Genomic DNA, 14,128 nt, shown 5'->3' on the forward strand with positions numbered 1-14,128 from the left:
GGAGCGTGCAGTTTCATGGACGGTGATGAGGTCACTGAGGTACTGTAGGTGGGGCCTTGGGCATTTAGGCCTTTATGGGTCAGGAGGAGGAATACATCCTGTAGTGGACTGGCAGTCAGTGGAGTTGGGCAAGTATGGGGATGATATGGACTGACACTGGGCATTACAGTAATCTATCTGGAAAAAAAAATTAAAGCAAGAGCCAGTTTGTTAGCATCAAGTTTGGAGAGGGATGGCTTCAGCCTGGCTTTGTTTTTGAGATGAAAACAAGTCTTGCAGATGTCTTTGATGTGCGTTTGGAATGAAAGTGTGGGATCAAACTTTCATTCAAAAACAGCAAGGTTGGAGGTGACAGAGGACAGGGAGATTCTTTGACCATTGAGGGAGGGGATATATGCATTGGAGTATTGATTGGCTTTGCTGATCAGCATAGTCTCTGTCTTGTTAACGTTCAGCTGGAGGAAGTTGACCGTCATCCAGCAACGGATGTCTTCTAGACAGTTGTTGAGGTTGGAAATAGCGTTGGTGGGGTTGGATTGGGTTTTAATATAATCATTTAATATAGGGTTTAAACTGGATTTCATCAGCATAGCAGTTAAAGTTGATGTTGTGGTGTCTGATGACTGGGCCAAGTGGAAGCAAACGGATTAGAAAAAGGATGGGCCCAAGCCCTGACCTCTGTGGGATGCTGCATGTCACTGCAATGTCATCAGACCTGGTGCCCCCCAATGAACAACATGACACCTCCGGTTGGTGAGATAGAAAGAAAACCGCTTCAGGGTGTCACAGACCGTAGTGTAGATTTCAAGGCACTGGAGGAGGATGCTAAGATACATGTTGTGTCAAACGCCACTCTGAGGTCAAGGAGGATCAGAACAAGTCTGCTGCCATCAGCAGGTCATTGGTCGCCTTTAACAAGGCTGTTTCAGTGCTGTGGCTGGGCCGGATGCCAGATTGAAAGGCTTCAAAGAGTGAGTTAGCAGACCGATGTGACAGGGGTTAGGAGGCCACAACTTCATCCAGTATTTTGAGAAATGGGAGGTGGGAAATGGGGATAGGAGCTCTTGTTTGAGGTTTGGTTTCTTTACAAGTGGTGTAACAGCTGCCGTTTTAAAATGGATAGACACTTCCCCACTCTGTGGTGATTTGTTAATGAGTGTAGAGATGCACTGCGCCATGGTTGATGAGCAGGCTTTGAGCAGGGGTGTGGGAATGGGATCAAGGGAGCACCTAGTTGGCTGTACTCATCTGAACTGCAGACTGTGACCACTGAAAAACTCAGCTCAGGTTGGGGCTGGTGAAGGGGTGAGGGCAGATGGGCAGGGTGACAGCTGCTGTGGTGGCTAGACCGCAAGCAAAGGGCAGAGAGACACGTTGCAGAATAAACACCGCACGTCTAGAGTTAAATAAACGAGTATGCGTCCTTGTCTTCAAGCACGTCATAAAAGGATGTGGTTCAGCTTTCCGCCGCGAGCCAGAATTCATGAGACGTTTTAGTATGTCGTTGCACCATCAGCTGCTGCAGCAACAAGTGGGAACACAAACAGATTAGGCACTCAGTGCTATTCCTTTGTTTGTTTATTTTTGCCATTTAATGTGGGTCTCTATCGAATTTCCTAACAGTCTCTATACAAGGCCCACAAATATGACAGGAATTTGTGCTTCTTTTAGGATGGGTCTGGAGACATGGCAAATGAAGAGTTCTCAGAAGGACTAAATTCCACCTGAGCAGTGAATTTAAGACTGCCAGATGTCCCCAAAATGTTTTTCTGGCATATGCAGCATGGCAGCTTAAGAACATGCATACCTGATTTCTTCTGCTTCGAGGTTTATATCTTCTTTCCCCTGACCGCATTATCTATTATCTCACAGATTAAAACACAGATGAAGTGTTTAATTAATTACAACCAAGCGTGCAGCAGTTCATATTGCAATTGCTTCTCCTCAGTTAGTTCACCCGGTGAGGAAATGAACTTGATTCTTGGCAGTGAACTTGATGAATGTAGATTTCGTCGGAAGACTCGGCGTTAAATCGGACATATTTCATCCCCCATGTGATAAGCTGTGTGTGGCAAGGGCGATGTTATTTTTCCTTTTCTGCTGTTTAAACCCTTGACCGTTTAACGGTTCGCTGACTTTATTTCAACACGTTATGAAAAGCATGGCCCTTGTATTTTATGCATTGCTGAAAACAGTGATTGATGGCGAGATGTGCATATTAAACATAAATTTGATGGAAAGAGCTGGTCTCATTAGGCAGGCATTTATGCTTGAATGGTAATGAGCACTGTTCAAATATTTATTCTTTGCTCAGATGAGATGCCACTCTTCCTCAAAGCACTGTTAATCACAGACAGCTTGGTGGACCAAGAGATTAGACATTTGTTTTTTTGTATCTGATTCCAGTGTGAGTGAGGGGAAGTATTTTATCTAAATCTGGAAAATAAAACGATGCCACAATTTTTTGTTATTTTTATTGGCCCCCTCTGAGATACATACCCACCTTGCATCTGACCAACTGATAGCGGTCATGTTCATTGAATCCCGATGTGTAACAGCGATGCATCCACAATGTATGTTTTGAATTTCTGCTGTGAGAGATCAGGCTTTGAGAGAGGGTTTTCCCCATAATAAAAGCGAGCAACTCCCTTATGAACCATATACATTTGTTTTGCTTTGTTTTGTTTTTTGTAGGAAAAAATGAAAAGCAAGAATAAGCTGGTCCCACGGTTGCTGGGCATCACCAAAGAGTCCGTCATGCGTGTGGACGAGAAGACCAAAGATGTGGTCCAGGAGTGGCCGCTCACCACGGTGAAGAGATGGGCTGCCTCCCCCAAGAGCTTCACGCTGGTACGCTCTGTTTCCACCCCTCCGCCCTCCTCCCCCGCCCTTGCCAACACACTGAAGAAACAGGCATCTAGTCTGAGTCTCTGTCTATAATTACCGCTAACCACTTTGGACACCTCCGCAGTCTCCTGCCATGATTGTTGTCTCAGATACTCACATCTAGTCACCTGCATGGGTACCTTTATACCTTATTCAGTGACACCTGTCACTTGTTACGGTCTGCTGTCCAGGCACAAATAACAACAGGCTGGCATCTTAGTAGCATGTGAAGGGACTATGAGGAAGCTGACCCCCAGATAAGACTCTCACTTCCAGTAAAGGGATCCCAATAAACCAGGGACCTCTGTCCACGCTACAGGCTGTGCAATACCACAGGAGAGCTGGTCGCAGTCGCTGGTGAAACGCATTGCTCTCTGGTTGTTTTAGGTCCGAATTCAAACTCCCAATTATTTTTTGGTTGTTTCAGCAATGGCTAGACTCTGCATACATAAATAACAGAGTACCGATGAACACCTGAGTTAAAAATTAATTTTGCACCTTGATTTTTCTTTGATAGCTTCTGCTCTCATCTCGGTTTTCTTTGAGCGCTTTATTGATATCGAGCTCATTAGTAATGTCTCACAAATTCAAGTGTGATTCTTTTTTCAGCCAATGAGCCTATATAGTGATTTACGATGTTGCTCTGAACTATGTAGTTGAGCCTGGCTTTGAAGTTCAGATTCCTGCATTTGTTGCACTCTATAGCCTCCTTTTCATCTGAACTTCGCTGTGAAGTCTTTTGAAGAGCACAAAATTTGAAAGTCTGTAGGAAAAGTAAAAAAAAAAAAAAAAAAAAAAAAATCCCCAGGAGTAAAGAGTGGTGCCGTGCAATCTCGTAATTAATTTAATCCCTTCTGTGTAAACAAGTGATATGATATTTATCTTTACATTTAAAATCCAGTGAACAGGGCGACCGTTTTTGTCTGGTCTGTGTCTTACCTATAGCTTACAATTCCTTCCACTACAGAACCCTTGCTAAGCCTGTCTTGGCTGTATGTGCTGAACTGAGGGTTGAGAAGCCTTGCGTAGTCTGGCTCTCATTTCCCACGCAGCGAAACGACGGCCCTCGCCATCTGTACAGCGGAACGAGAGACACCTCTGCCACCCCTCACTGAGCTAAAGACCAAGGTTTCCAGCTAAGGGATCTAATCACACTCAAGGGCAGACATCTCTTTCTTTAGCACCGTCATGGAGCTCGGCTGCTCTTGCAAAGTGCTAACGGCCATGAAGAGAGAACATAATGGGTCTTGATCTTTGGTGTGCGAGTGGGGTTATTTTGCAATTCCCCGAGCACCTGCTCATTCACAGACAGCCCTGTTAGCCGACCCCCGGCATGGCGACTACAAAGGCCCGGCTCTTTTGATAAGCCGGACGTATCAGCTCCTTTCAGGGTCTTTCTCATTCGGTTTTTACAAGGCCTGACGTTCAGCAGTGTCAGTCTTCTGCAGCTCTACCACCCCTTTGACTAAAGGCTAATGGACTGGTGTACGTAGCATCTCATCAGAAAACAGCCCTGCTGAAAGAATAGCTCAAGCTATGTTTTGAAACAGCTAATAGCTGTAGGTTGACCTGTTCAGACCAGCTCTCAGCTTTGAGCTCAGACAAGCAGTGGCTGGTTGACCAGATCATACCCAGCTAAACTAGCTTATGACTGGCTTGGCCATGCTGGTTGACTGGCTCATACCCAGCTAAACTAGCTCAGACCCGGCTAGAGCACCTCATGACCAGCTTGACCAGCTTAATTTTCATACCAGTGTCAGAAATAAATACATGTATAGAGTCATTAAAAATGTTATATAAACAGTCAGCACAGCCAGTGTGTACATTGGGTATTGGGAAGTCATGGGGGTTCTTAAGTCAACTCAGTAGAAATAGTTATAAACTATCCCTTGCTTTGTCTTGAAAAAGCAGTAAACTGTGAGTTTCATGACAATTATGCTGATATGCACCTAACATACATAAACAGTTACTCTTCCAGATCATTCTTCGGCTCTATACCTCCTACACACATGTTTTTAGCACTGTGTATAGGGTTATAACAGCTGATATATGCAGTGCAGTCCGCATGTATTTGGATAGTCACTCGGTTTTTGTTGTTTTGGCTCAAAATGCCCGCACCGTGTCTATGAAATGAAACCACTCTAGGCCGTTTGTTAGCTTTCATGTGCATGAACTAATGATGCAGCAACACACTACTGGCAACGAAACAGCTGAGTAGCCAATTGTCCAATTACTTTTCATTCCCTAAAATAGGGAACTACTGTATGTATAAAAGGGCTGTAATTCCAACACGGTCACCCAGTATGGATGAATACCCTCAAATTAAAGTCTGCACTTTAACCTCATATTCATTGTTTCATTGTGAATCCAATGTGCTGGAGTACAGAACCAAAACAACACAAAAATTGTGTCGCTGTCCAACACGGACTGCACTGCATTTGTTATTTTTCAGTCTTTTGTTTTGTCAGTTATGTGCCACTTCTGTAGCTGTGGCCATGGTCTTAACTGCCATTATGAGACACACTATATTTACTTAGCTCTGACAGCCTGGCGGTTTAAGTCACTCTGGAGAACAGTCTGTCAAATAAATAAGTCATAAAAAGCTATAATTTGTGAAACGCGCCCTTTGATCGAGTGTGCGATATGAACTTCCCCCGATTGACCCTGCGTTACTTAGGATTTCGGCGAGTACCAAGAGAGCTACTACTCTGTCCAGACGACGGAAGGGGAGCAGATCTCTCAGCTCATCGCGGGATACATCGACATCATCCTGAAGAAGGTGAGAGGGAACGTCCTGTGAAGGGCTGTGCCGGTCGAGTCTTAGTCAATGCGTAGGGAATAGAGAGAAAATGTGATTGAATGATAAAAAATGTAATAATACTCAGAAGGGCTTTCCTCCTGATTGTTCGGCTCAGTCATGCAGTAAATGATTCTGTTTATAATTACAACATCAGAAGTGAGTGAAGCCATCAAAATGCAATGAGTGCAATTTCCATCGTCTTGTGGCTTAAGTGTATTGGTGCATATCTCTCTCTCATCTCCTCTCTCTCTCTCTCTCTCTCTCCCCCTCTCTCTCTCTCTCTCTCTCCCTCCACAGAAGCAGAGTAAGGATCGTTTTGGCCTGGAAGGCGATGAGGAATCCACCATGCTGGAAGAATCAGTCTCTCCAAAGAAGTAGGGGCTGTTTGCATTGCATGCTAATGCTCATTATAGGTCAGGGAGTGGCAGGCGCTGCACAGTGTAAATGGGTATTTGCATTACATACTAATATTCTCTCCAACGTCTCTGTAGAGACTGTGCCTTCTGTCACAAATTGGAACCGGCACAATTCAGTGCAAGTGCATGTACAGTAAATATGCGTCTGAGGAATGGTTTTGCATATAATCATATTTGTGTGTGTGTGTGTGTGTGTGTGTGTGTGTGTGAGTTTATCTGTACTCAGAGGGTAGTGAATGTGGAAACAGTGAAGCCACATCTCGTAGAGAGAAAAAAAACATCCTTAATAAGATTAATGTATTTTTTTGTTGGGTTTTTTTGCCATTTTCACTTGCAGTGATCATAATGTAATGAAAACAGTTCGTGTTCAGGGTGAAACCATTTTCTTCATATTGCTTCTCCTGAGCAAATTTTCATTTTTTCCATCTCTGCTAAAATATGCAGCTCGAGGACAGAAACGTTATTACATCTTGAAAAATATCCAGATCATTAAAATCTTATGATCTAAGAAACCCTGTACCCACCCCACCCCCTTCCACCACCCACCCTCATCCTTCCCTCAGCTTCACTGGTCATTACCAGCCAGACCATAATACTACCAGACTGCTTTCCCCTGCAGAAGTGCATAGCAACAAGTTGTTATTAGAAACCTGCTCTAAACTCTCTGTTAAATATTGAGTATCACAGCTGTGCTGTTTATATGGTAATTATCACTTTGTCTTTGCTTAAAAACACAAGACTGAACTGAAAGCACTACCTTGTGTTCGGCAGCTTTAATTATCAATCAAAATGTTCAAAAGGCTCTTGTTTGGATTCTCCTGAAGTGGCAGTCTCATTGCCTACAGTAATTTTGAGTGCAGAGGAACAGTAGGCACAGAATATGAAAGAGAGGCGCTGCTAAAGGATTTCAGAATGGCGTGTAATCAAACAATCATCACAACAATGTAATAATGAGAGCATAAAAATGCTTGATGTGGAGGAAGGGCCATTTAGTCTGTCGGGACACGTAATTTTTCCTTCTGTTCAGAGTGCATTCGGTACTACTGCATGTAAAGCCTGGTGTTTACAACAGTTGTTCTACGACATCACCTGGCTAGCCCATGCGTTACAGTACCTTGATTTATTTTCACAACTGTGAACAAATACTTTTTACTACTAGTGTGATATTCACCCATTGATTTCCACTTGTATCCCTTGTTCTGTTATAATGTCATAAATCTTCTGAAAAGCTTTCAGCAATTAATACCCAGTTAATCCCTTATGAAAACACACCACTCTATTAATCTATTATAAACTCACACCAGTCTGTTCATGCATTATAAACTTTAAATCCCTCTTTGGTCCCCCTTTTTCAGCATGAGCCTGAAGATATTAAGCATTCTAAGTTTTTGTATGGTAATGTTGTAAAGGGGGATATTGGCACTTTAAATTTAATATACGTACACATACTATACCTGTTTGTATGGTTATTATCTCAGTTTGAGTGGCCGTTATCCTGGTTTGTGTGGTTTTTATCCCTGGTATTATGTGATTATTGCCAGTGATTATGTGATTATCATGTCTGTTTATGTGATTATCACCCATGGTTGTGTGATTATCACTCCTGGGTGTGAGATTATCAGACTTTGTTATGGGATTATTATCGCTGGATGTGTGATTACCATCTCCGTTTATATGATTATCACCTGTGGGCATGTGATTATCACCCCTGGGTGTAAGATTATCATTTGCGGCTGTGTGGTTATTACCCAGCTGGCAATGTTTTCTGAAGGCTAGGTTTGGTTCCCAGAAAGTTCAGTTCATCAAGTTTTCTGGGAGTTCTAATAACATTTTTATGTAGTGTAATGTTTATTCACATTCTCACAATGTTGCAGTAACATTATATGAACCTTGTTGTAGGTTACCAAAATTTTCAAAAAACAAATTGTGTAACTGGCGGCACGGATGGTGCAGTGGGTAGCACTGCCGCCTCACAGCAAGGAGGTCCTGGGTTCGAATCCCCGTCGGCCGGGGCCTCTCTGTGCGGAGTTTGCATGTTCTCCCCGTGTCTGTGTGGGTTTCCTCCGGGTACTCCGGTTTCCTCCCACAGTCCAAAGACATGCACGTTCGGCTGATTGGAGAGTCTAAATTGGCCGTAGGTATGAGTGTGTGAGTGAATGGTGTGTGTGCCCTGAGATAGACTGGCGACCTGTCCAGGGTGTATTCCTGCCTTTCGCCCAATGTATGCTGGGATAGGCTCCAGCCCCCCTGCGACCCTGATCGGGATAAGCGGGTTCAGATAATGGATGGATGGATGGAAATTGTGTAACTGGGAAATGTTCTAAAAATATTGTGAAGCAAAACGTTCACAAATCAGGTTTCGAAGCGTTGCAGGAACAGAATCTGGGGAATGTTATGTCAGCAACATTTAAAAAATATGATGAAGTAAAATATCACATTTCTAGAAAATTTCAGGAGCTTTATTTTGTAACGTTACATTGAAAACCTTCTTAGAACCGATAGAAAGATTACTGAATGTTCTCACAACGTTCCCTGTTAGCTGGGTGTCTGTCGGTCTGTGGTTAAAATCTGTTCATGCGTACAGCTCATATATCCCTCCCCTGTTTGTTCCGGCAGGTCCACCATCTTGCAGCAGCAGTTTAACCGCGTGGGTCGGGTGGAGCACGGCTCAGTGGCCCTGCCCGCCGTTATGCGCTCGGGTTCGGTCGGGCCCGAGTCCTTCAACACGGGCTCCATGCCCACGGCCCAGCAGCAGGTCACCATGGGCCAGATGCACAGAGGACACATGGCCCCCCTGGTGAGGCTGTCCGCTAACCGCCCTTTACCCCCCACACTCAAACCATGGGTCCTTTAAAGGAACCGTATGTCTGAAATGACGATGTAAATGAAAAACCCTGCACACTACTCTTACACTCTCAGAAATAAAGGTACGGAAAGTGCCTAAAAAGGTACAAATGCTTGCCGTGGGGCGTTATCCTATACATGCGTAAAATTGTACCCCTAAGCAGCAATGTACATTAAGTGAGCACTTTAATAGGTATTTATTAGACTTATCTTATGCTGCTGTCGCGGAGAGGTTTGACGTGTTCAGAGATGCTCTTCAGCTTACCGCTGTGTGGTTATTTGCGTTACTGTCACCTTCCTGTCAGCTATGACCGTTCAGGCCCTTCTCTGACCTCTCTCATTAACAACGCATTTTGGCCTACAGAACTGCGGCTCACTGGATGTTTTTTTGTTTTTCGCACCATTCTCTTCAAACTCTAGACTGTTGTGTGTGAAAAGCCCAGGAAATCAGTAGATACTCAAACCGCCCTGTATAGCACCAACAATCATTCCGCGGTCACAGATCATATTTCTTCTCCATTCTGACATTTGGTCTGAAAAACATCTGAACCTCTTGTCTGCATGCCTTTATGAATTTAGTTGCTGCCACATGATTGGCTGATTAAATATTTGTGTTAACAAGCTGATGTACAGGTCTACATAATATAGTGCCCACTGAGTGTATAATTAATTTGTATCTTTCTTACATGTAAAACTCACTCATTTGGGGGTTTTCTTCTTTGTACATTTGATTTCTCCCAGAAGTACAGCAGCGACGAAAAAACTGGGATGAATGAATTTTCCTACATTTATCTGAAATAACAACCCAGTCAACATTTGAATTAGTTGAATCACTCGTAGGTTTAATTTCAGCTGCTCACTGAGCTTAGCACTGAAAAACTCAAAATTCATTTCAAGGTCCAGTCTCTTCCACATGTTAAATGATAATTCTTACGGTAAACCATGGATTTTGGCCATTTCCCAGAACAGCCGTAGGCACAGTTTGGGATAGAAGCCCTTCATCATTACAGCCATTAGTAAGGCAATGCTTATGTCTCAGAATGGCTTCCTGTCAGACTGCCGATTTACGGTCGTGTTTGTAACGTACCTGTCGGCTGTGCGAAGCTTGTTTTTCGGGAGGAGGAAGCAGCAGGCTTTCCTTCCAGAAAGACTCTCCCTGAGACGCCGTGGCCTCGGAATGAACCTCATTCTCTGCTCTCCGTCTCCCTGCATCACCCCTTCCCATCCTCCCATTCTTCTTCTCCCTGTCTCTCCCCTCCGTCGCACTCCCTCCCTCCCTCTCTCCTTCGGTCTCTCAGAGTTCTGCCCAGCAGGCCCTGATGGGCACCATTAACACCAGCATGCAGGCCGTCCAGCAGGCTCAGGCCGACCTGGGCGAGGTGGACACCCTCCCCCCTCTGGGGCAGGACATGGTGAGCTCCCCCTCCTCCCCCCACACCAGCCTGTCCCTGCCGCCGGGGTTATGCGGAGCTTTGAGCGGCCACACGCGGGGCGTCACCAGATCTCTCCGTCCGCCGTCCATCCTGGAATCCATACACGGATTTTATTGCACTTTTCATTTAAGTTCATATTCTCATTATGTTCAAGTTTCTCAGTGTACTAAATGACGAATACCTACTTTTGTTGAACTGGTATTTCCTCGTGAATATATGGTAATAGCAGGTAAGGTGTGTTCTTGAATTATTATTCTTAAATTTTTGTAAAACATTGACAGGCTCTGCTTAAGGCATATCTTGAGCACAAATTATCCTGTGCTGTTGCTATGAGAAATACAATAAATGCTTTTCTAAATATGCATGGTTTAATAAATTCTATGTGTGAAAATATATAGTCTATATATATTTATATGTGTATGTGTTTCTACAGTATACACACTGTAATAAATGGTGCAGGTTTAGCAGGTTGGGAACATTGCCTGTAAAACAGACTGTACAGCAGGCATAATGAAATGGCAGATCGGCTCCAGTGTTGAAGTGCTGAAGTCATGGCTATTTAATCCCCGCTGCGGAAGTGTGACTCATCGCGTTTGGGCCTCCCCTCTCCGACAGGCGTCCCGGGTCTGGGTCCAGAACAAAGTGGACGAGTCCAAGCACGAAATCCACTCCCAGGTGGATGCCATCACTGCCGGGACGGCGTCCGTCGTCAACCTCACCGCAGGTGGGCGTTGCCGCGGTGACGGGGGAGTATCCCGGCGCCATGGCACCGATAGTGCGCCGTCAGAGTTAATTACGTCCCGCTTTTAGCGACCGCGTTACCGCTTCTCTCTGATGGTTAGGCGGTGATGACGATACTAACCAACATTTTCTGTAGACAGACCTGAGATATGAGTCATCATTCGTACCTACATAATTTAGGCCTGCCGGTTGCATCAGGAGTCACTGTGTGCGAGAAGAAAGTGGAATGAATGACATTGAGGAAAAAGCAGCAAACAAGTTTCTGTAGTCCCTTTAATTGCGATGGATGGTTTAGGCTGCAGATAATGTCTGGGGAGGTTTTTATTGGGTCTGCTTTCTCGTTTTAAATGATCAAAAGCTCCCATGTTGTCCTAACACCTGTTTTCGCGAACAGATATTCAGCTTTTTGTTCTGGAGCGGAACTGGTTTTCTTTTGACTTAAGTCTCACTTGGTTGATGTCGCTTAGAACGCAACAGCCAGAAATTAATTGCGTCAGCCATCTGCTGTATGGCACGGAGCGCTCGGCATCCACTTTATTATTGTCCAAAAGAAACCGTGCTCCTCTTAATCAAACTATTATTGTTTTGTTTTAGAACCCAAGTAACTCTCACAAGGCCACAAACCAAGCTGGTCACTTATCGGCAATCAATATCAGGCAGTGTGAGAACTCAGAGGAAAACACAAGTGTTCAATTAAATCAATTATGATTCTGCTATAGTGTTGTTGGTGTTGTTGTTGTTATTAGTATCATTATTATTATTGTTGTTTTGTTATATTTAGATTTAGATTTTGTGTGCATACATGAAGTTGAGACCTTTGAATTAGGATTTTGATATTGTACACTCAGAGTACTCTCTGCCATTTTGATCTATGACAAACTGCCCTGAATTTCAGTTTTGCTGTGTCAGGATGTAAAAGCTTTGAACCTCAGTATCTCCAAACTACTCAGAATGCAGATAGAACCTTAAAATTCAAAGGTCACAAAGTGTTAAATGAATGGGGCTGTTTGAACATTTGAATGATTATTTTAGTTCTCCTGGTCCTCCAGGCGACCCCACAGACACGGACTACACGGCGGTGGGCTGTGCCATCTCCACCATCTCCTCGAACCTGACGGAGATGTCCAAGGGCGTGAAGCTGCTGGCGGCCCTGGTGGAGGATGATGCGGGCAGCGGCCAGGACCTCATGCGGGCCGCCAGGACCCTGGCCGGGGCCGTGTCTGACCTGCTGAAGGCCGTGGAGCCGGCCTCTGGCGAGGTGAGAGGCGCCCGCAGCCCGCCTCCCTGGGTGTGCTCCTGCCGGGAATGTCCTGCGGGTTCTGCCGGCGTGGTCTTCCGATACGCAGGGTCCAGGGCTTGACCACGGTGTATGGTACTGACAGCGCTACTGCTATTCTACTGCGGAACTGGAGATTGCTGCCAGCGTCTGACAACTTTGATCTAACATCTTTTTTCAGCTTCACAAAATAATCTGTTTTAAATGGAATTTAAATGGAAACAGGTCACCTTTACCATTGACAAAAGCTACAAATTTCACAAAGGAGCATGCCTTAATGCTATTGCAGTACCGTGTACTCTAGGAAGGTCATACACTGAGAAAAGTGAGATTCAAAATCAACCAATTGAGTTTACAAATGAGAACAAAGGTGGCAGGTCCATTTTTGCTCAAAGCATTCATACAGTCCTTTGAAAAATGTTTTAAAGAATCTATCGCCTATTATTGTGGTAGTCTAGGCCTGTGGTTAAGTGGCGATAAGACCAAAGTGAATTGTGTTGGGTCTCTTCCTCAGTGTTGGTACGGTAAATATGCCGTGTTTCTCCCCTGTGGTTGTTGAGTAAATGCTGTTGCTCTTTAGCCTCGACAGACAGTATTGACTGCGGCAGGCAGCATCGGTCAGGCGAGCGGAGACCTCCTGAGGCAAATCGGCGAGAGCGAGACGGATGAACGGTTTCAGGTGCGAGCCTCTCTTCTCCCTCCATCGACGTGATGTCAGCGCTTGACAAACCACTGGACCGTGGTCATCTGTTCGTTCGTCTGTGAATTGCTCGATGGTTTTTATCTCCGTTTTCTCCGTTTGACGGTCCGCATTTTTCAGGATGTTCTGATGAACCTGGCCAAAGCGGTGGCCAACGCCGCGGCCATGCTGGTGCTGAAGGCCAAGAACGTGGCGCAGGTGGCAGAGGATGCGGCCCTACAGAACAGGGTGATCTCAGCCGCCACTCAGTGCGCCCTCTCCACTTCCCAGCTGGTGGCCTGCGCCAAGGTACTGTGCCGCTCCACCCTCCTTTGGAATTTAGCCTGCTGGAATCACACCTAGCTAGAGGGTGGTGTGGGGTCGTAAAATACGTTTATGTCCACTCATTGGTGGGTGTGTGAAGACATTTGTGTTTCCCCATGCATTTTGGGATACATTGAAGGTAGGCCCATTTATAATCATTTTGTCGAATATGAACTGAACAACGATTGTAACACAACAAAAGAACAACGAGTCAGATAAACTAGTCAGATAAACAGCTATACCTAGGGAAGAAGGACATCTAATGGGGGTCAGGGGAACCATGGTGGAAGTGGCAGTATGATACTTGTGCTGAGGGATATGACTTGAAGGACGCTTCCTGGTGCATTATGGGACTTGGTGTTCCTGCAGGTGGTGAGCCCCACCATCAGCTCCCCGGTGTGCCAGGAGCAGCTGGTGGAGGCGGGGAAGCTGGTGGACCGCTCGGTGGAGGGCTGTGTGAAGGCCTGCCACTCAGCCACCGAAGAGGCGGAGCTCCTGCGGCAGGTGGGCGCGGCCGCCAGCGTGGTGAGCCAGGCGCTCGGCGACCTCCTCCAGCACGTCCGCCATTACGCCAGCCGCGGGGAGCCCATCGGCCGCTACGACCAGGCCACCGACACCATCATGACCGTCACCGAGAGCATCTTCTGCTCCATGGGAGACGCCGGTGAGTGGTGGGAGAAGGGGGTGGGGGGGGGCGGCAGTGGTGACTGCCTTTCTTACAGCTCTGAC

The 14,128-nt window shown here is 45.6% G+C and overlaps 1 protein-coding gene across 1 annotated transcript in view; it reads left to right on the forward strand.

The window, feature by feature from the left end:
* LOC133111497 (talin-2-like) overlaps positions 1 to 14,128 on the forward strand; it is a 141,874-nt gene that overhangs the window by 73,972 nt on the left and 53,774 nt on the right. Inside the window, exons 11-20 of the mRNA XM_061221908.1 lie at positions 2,695 to 2,850; positions 5,564 to 5,665; positions 5,984 to 6,060; positions 8,719 to 8,899; positions 10,245 to 10,358; positions 10,995 to 11,103; positions 12,170 to 12,378; positions 12,977 to 13,075; positions 13,217 to 13,384; positions 13,769 to 14,063. Of these exons, the coding sequence (XP_061077892.1) occupies positions 2,695 to 2,850; positions 5,564 to 5,665; positions 5,984 to 6,060; positions 8,719 to 8,899; positions 10,245 to 10,358; positions 10,995 to 11,103; positions 12,170 to 12,378; positions 12,977 to 13,075; positions 13,217 to 13,384; positions 13,769 to 14,063 (1,510 nt within the window). The remainder of the gene's footprint in view (positions 1 to 2,694; positions 2,851 to 5,563; positions 5,666 to 5,983; positions 6,061 to 8,718; positions 8,900 to 10,244; positions 10,359 to 10,994; positions 11,104 to 12,169; positions 12,379 to 12,976; positions 13,076 to 13,216; positions 13,385 to 13,768; positions 14,064 to 14,128) is intronic.

Source organism: Conger conger, chromosome 15 (genome assembly GCF_963514075.1).
Source record: "Conger conger chromosome 15, fConCon1.1, whole genome shotgun sequence".
Taxonomy (NCBI): Eukaryota; Metazoa; Chordata; class Actinopteri; order Anguilliformes; family Congridae; genus Conger; species Conger conger.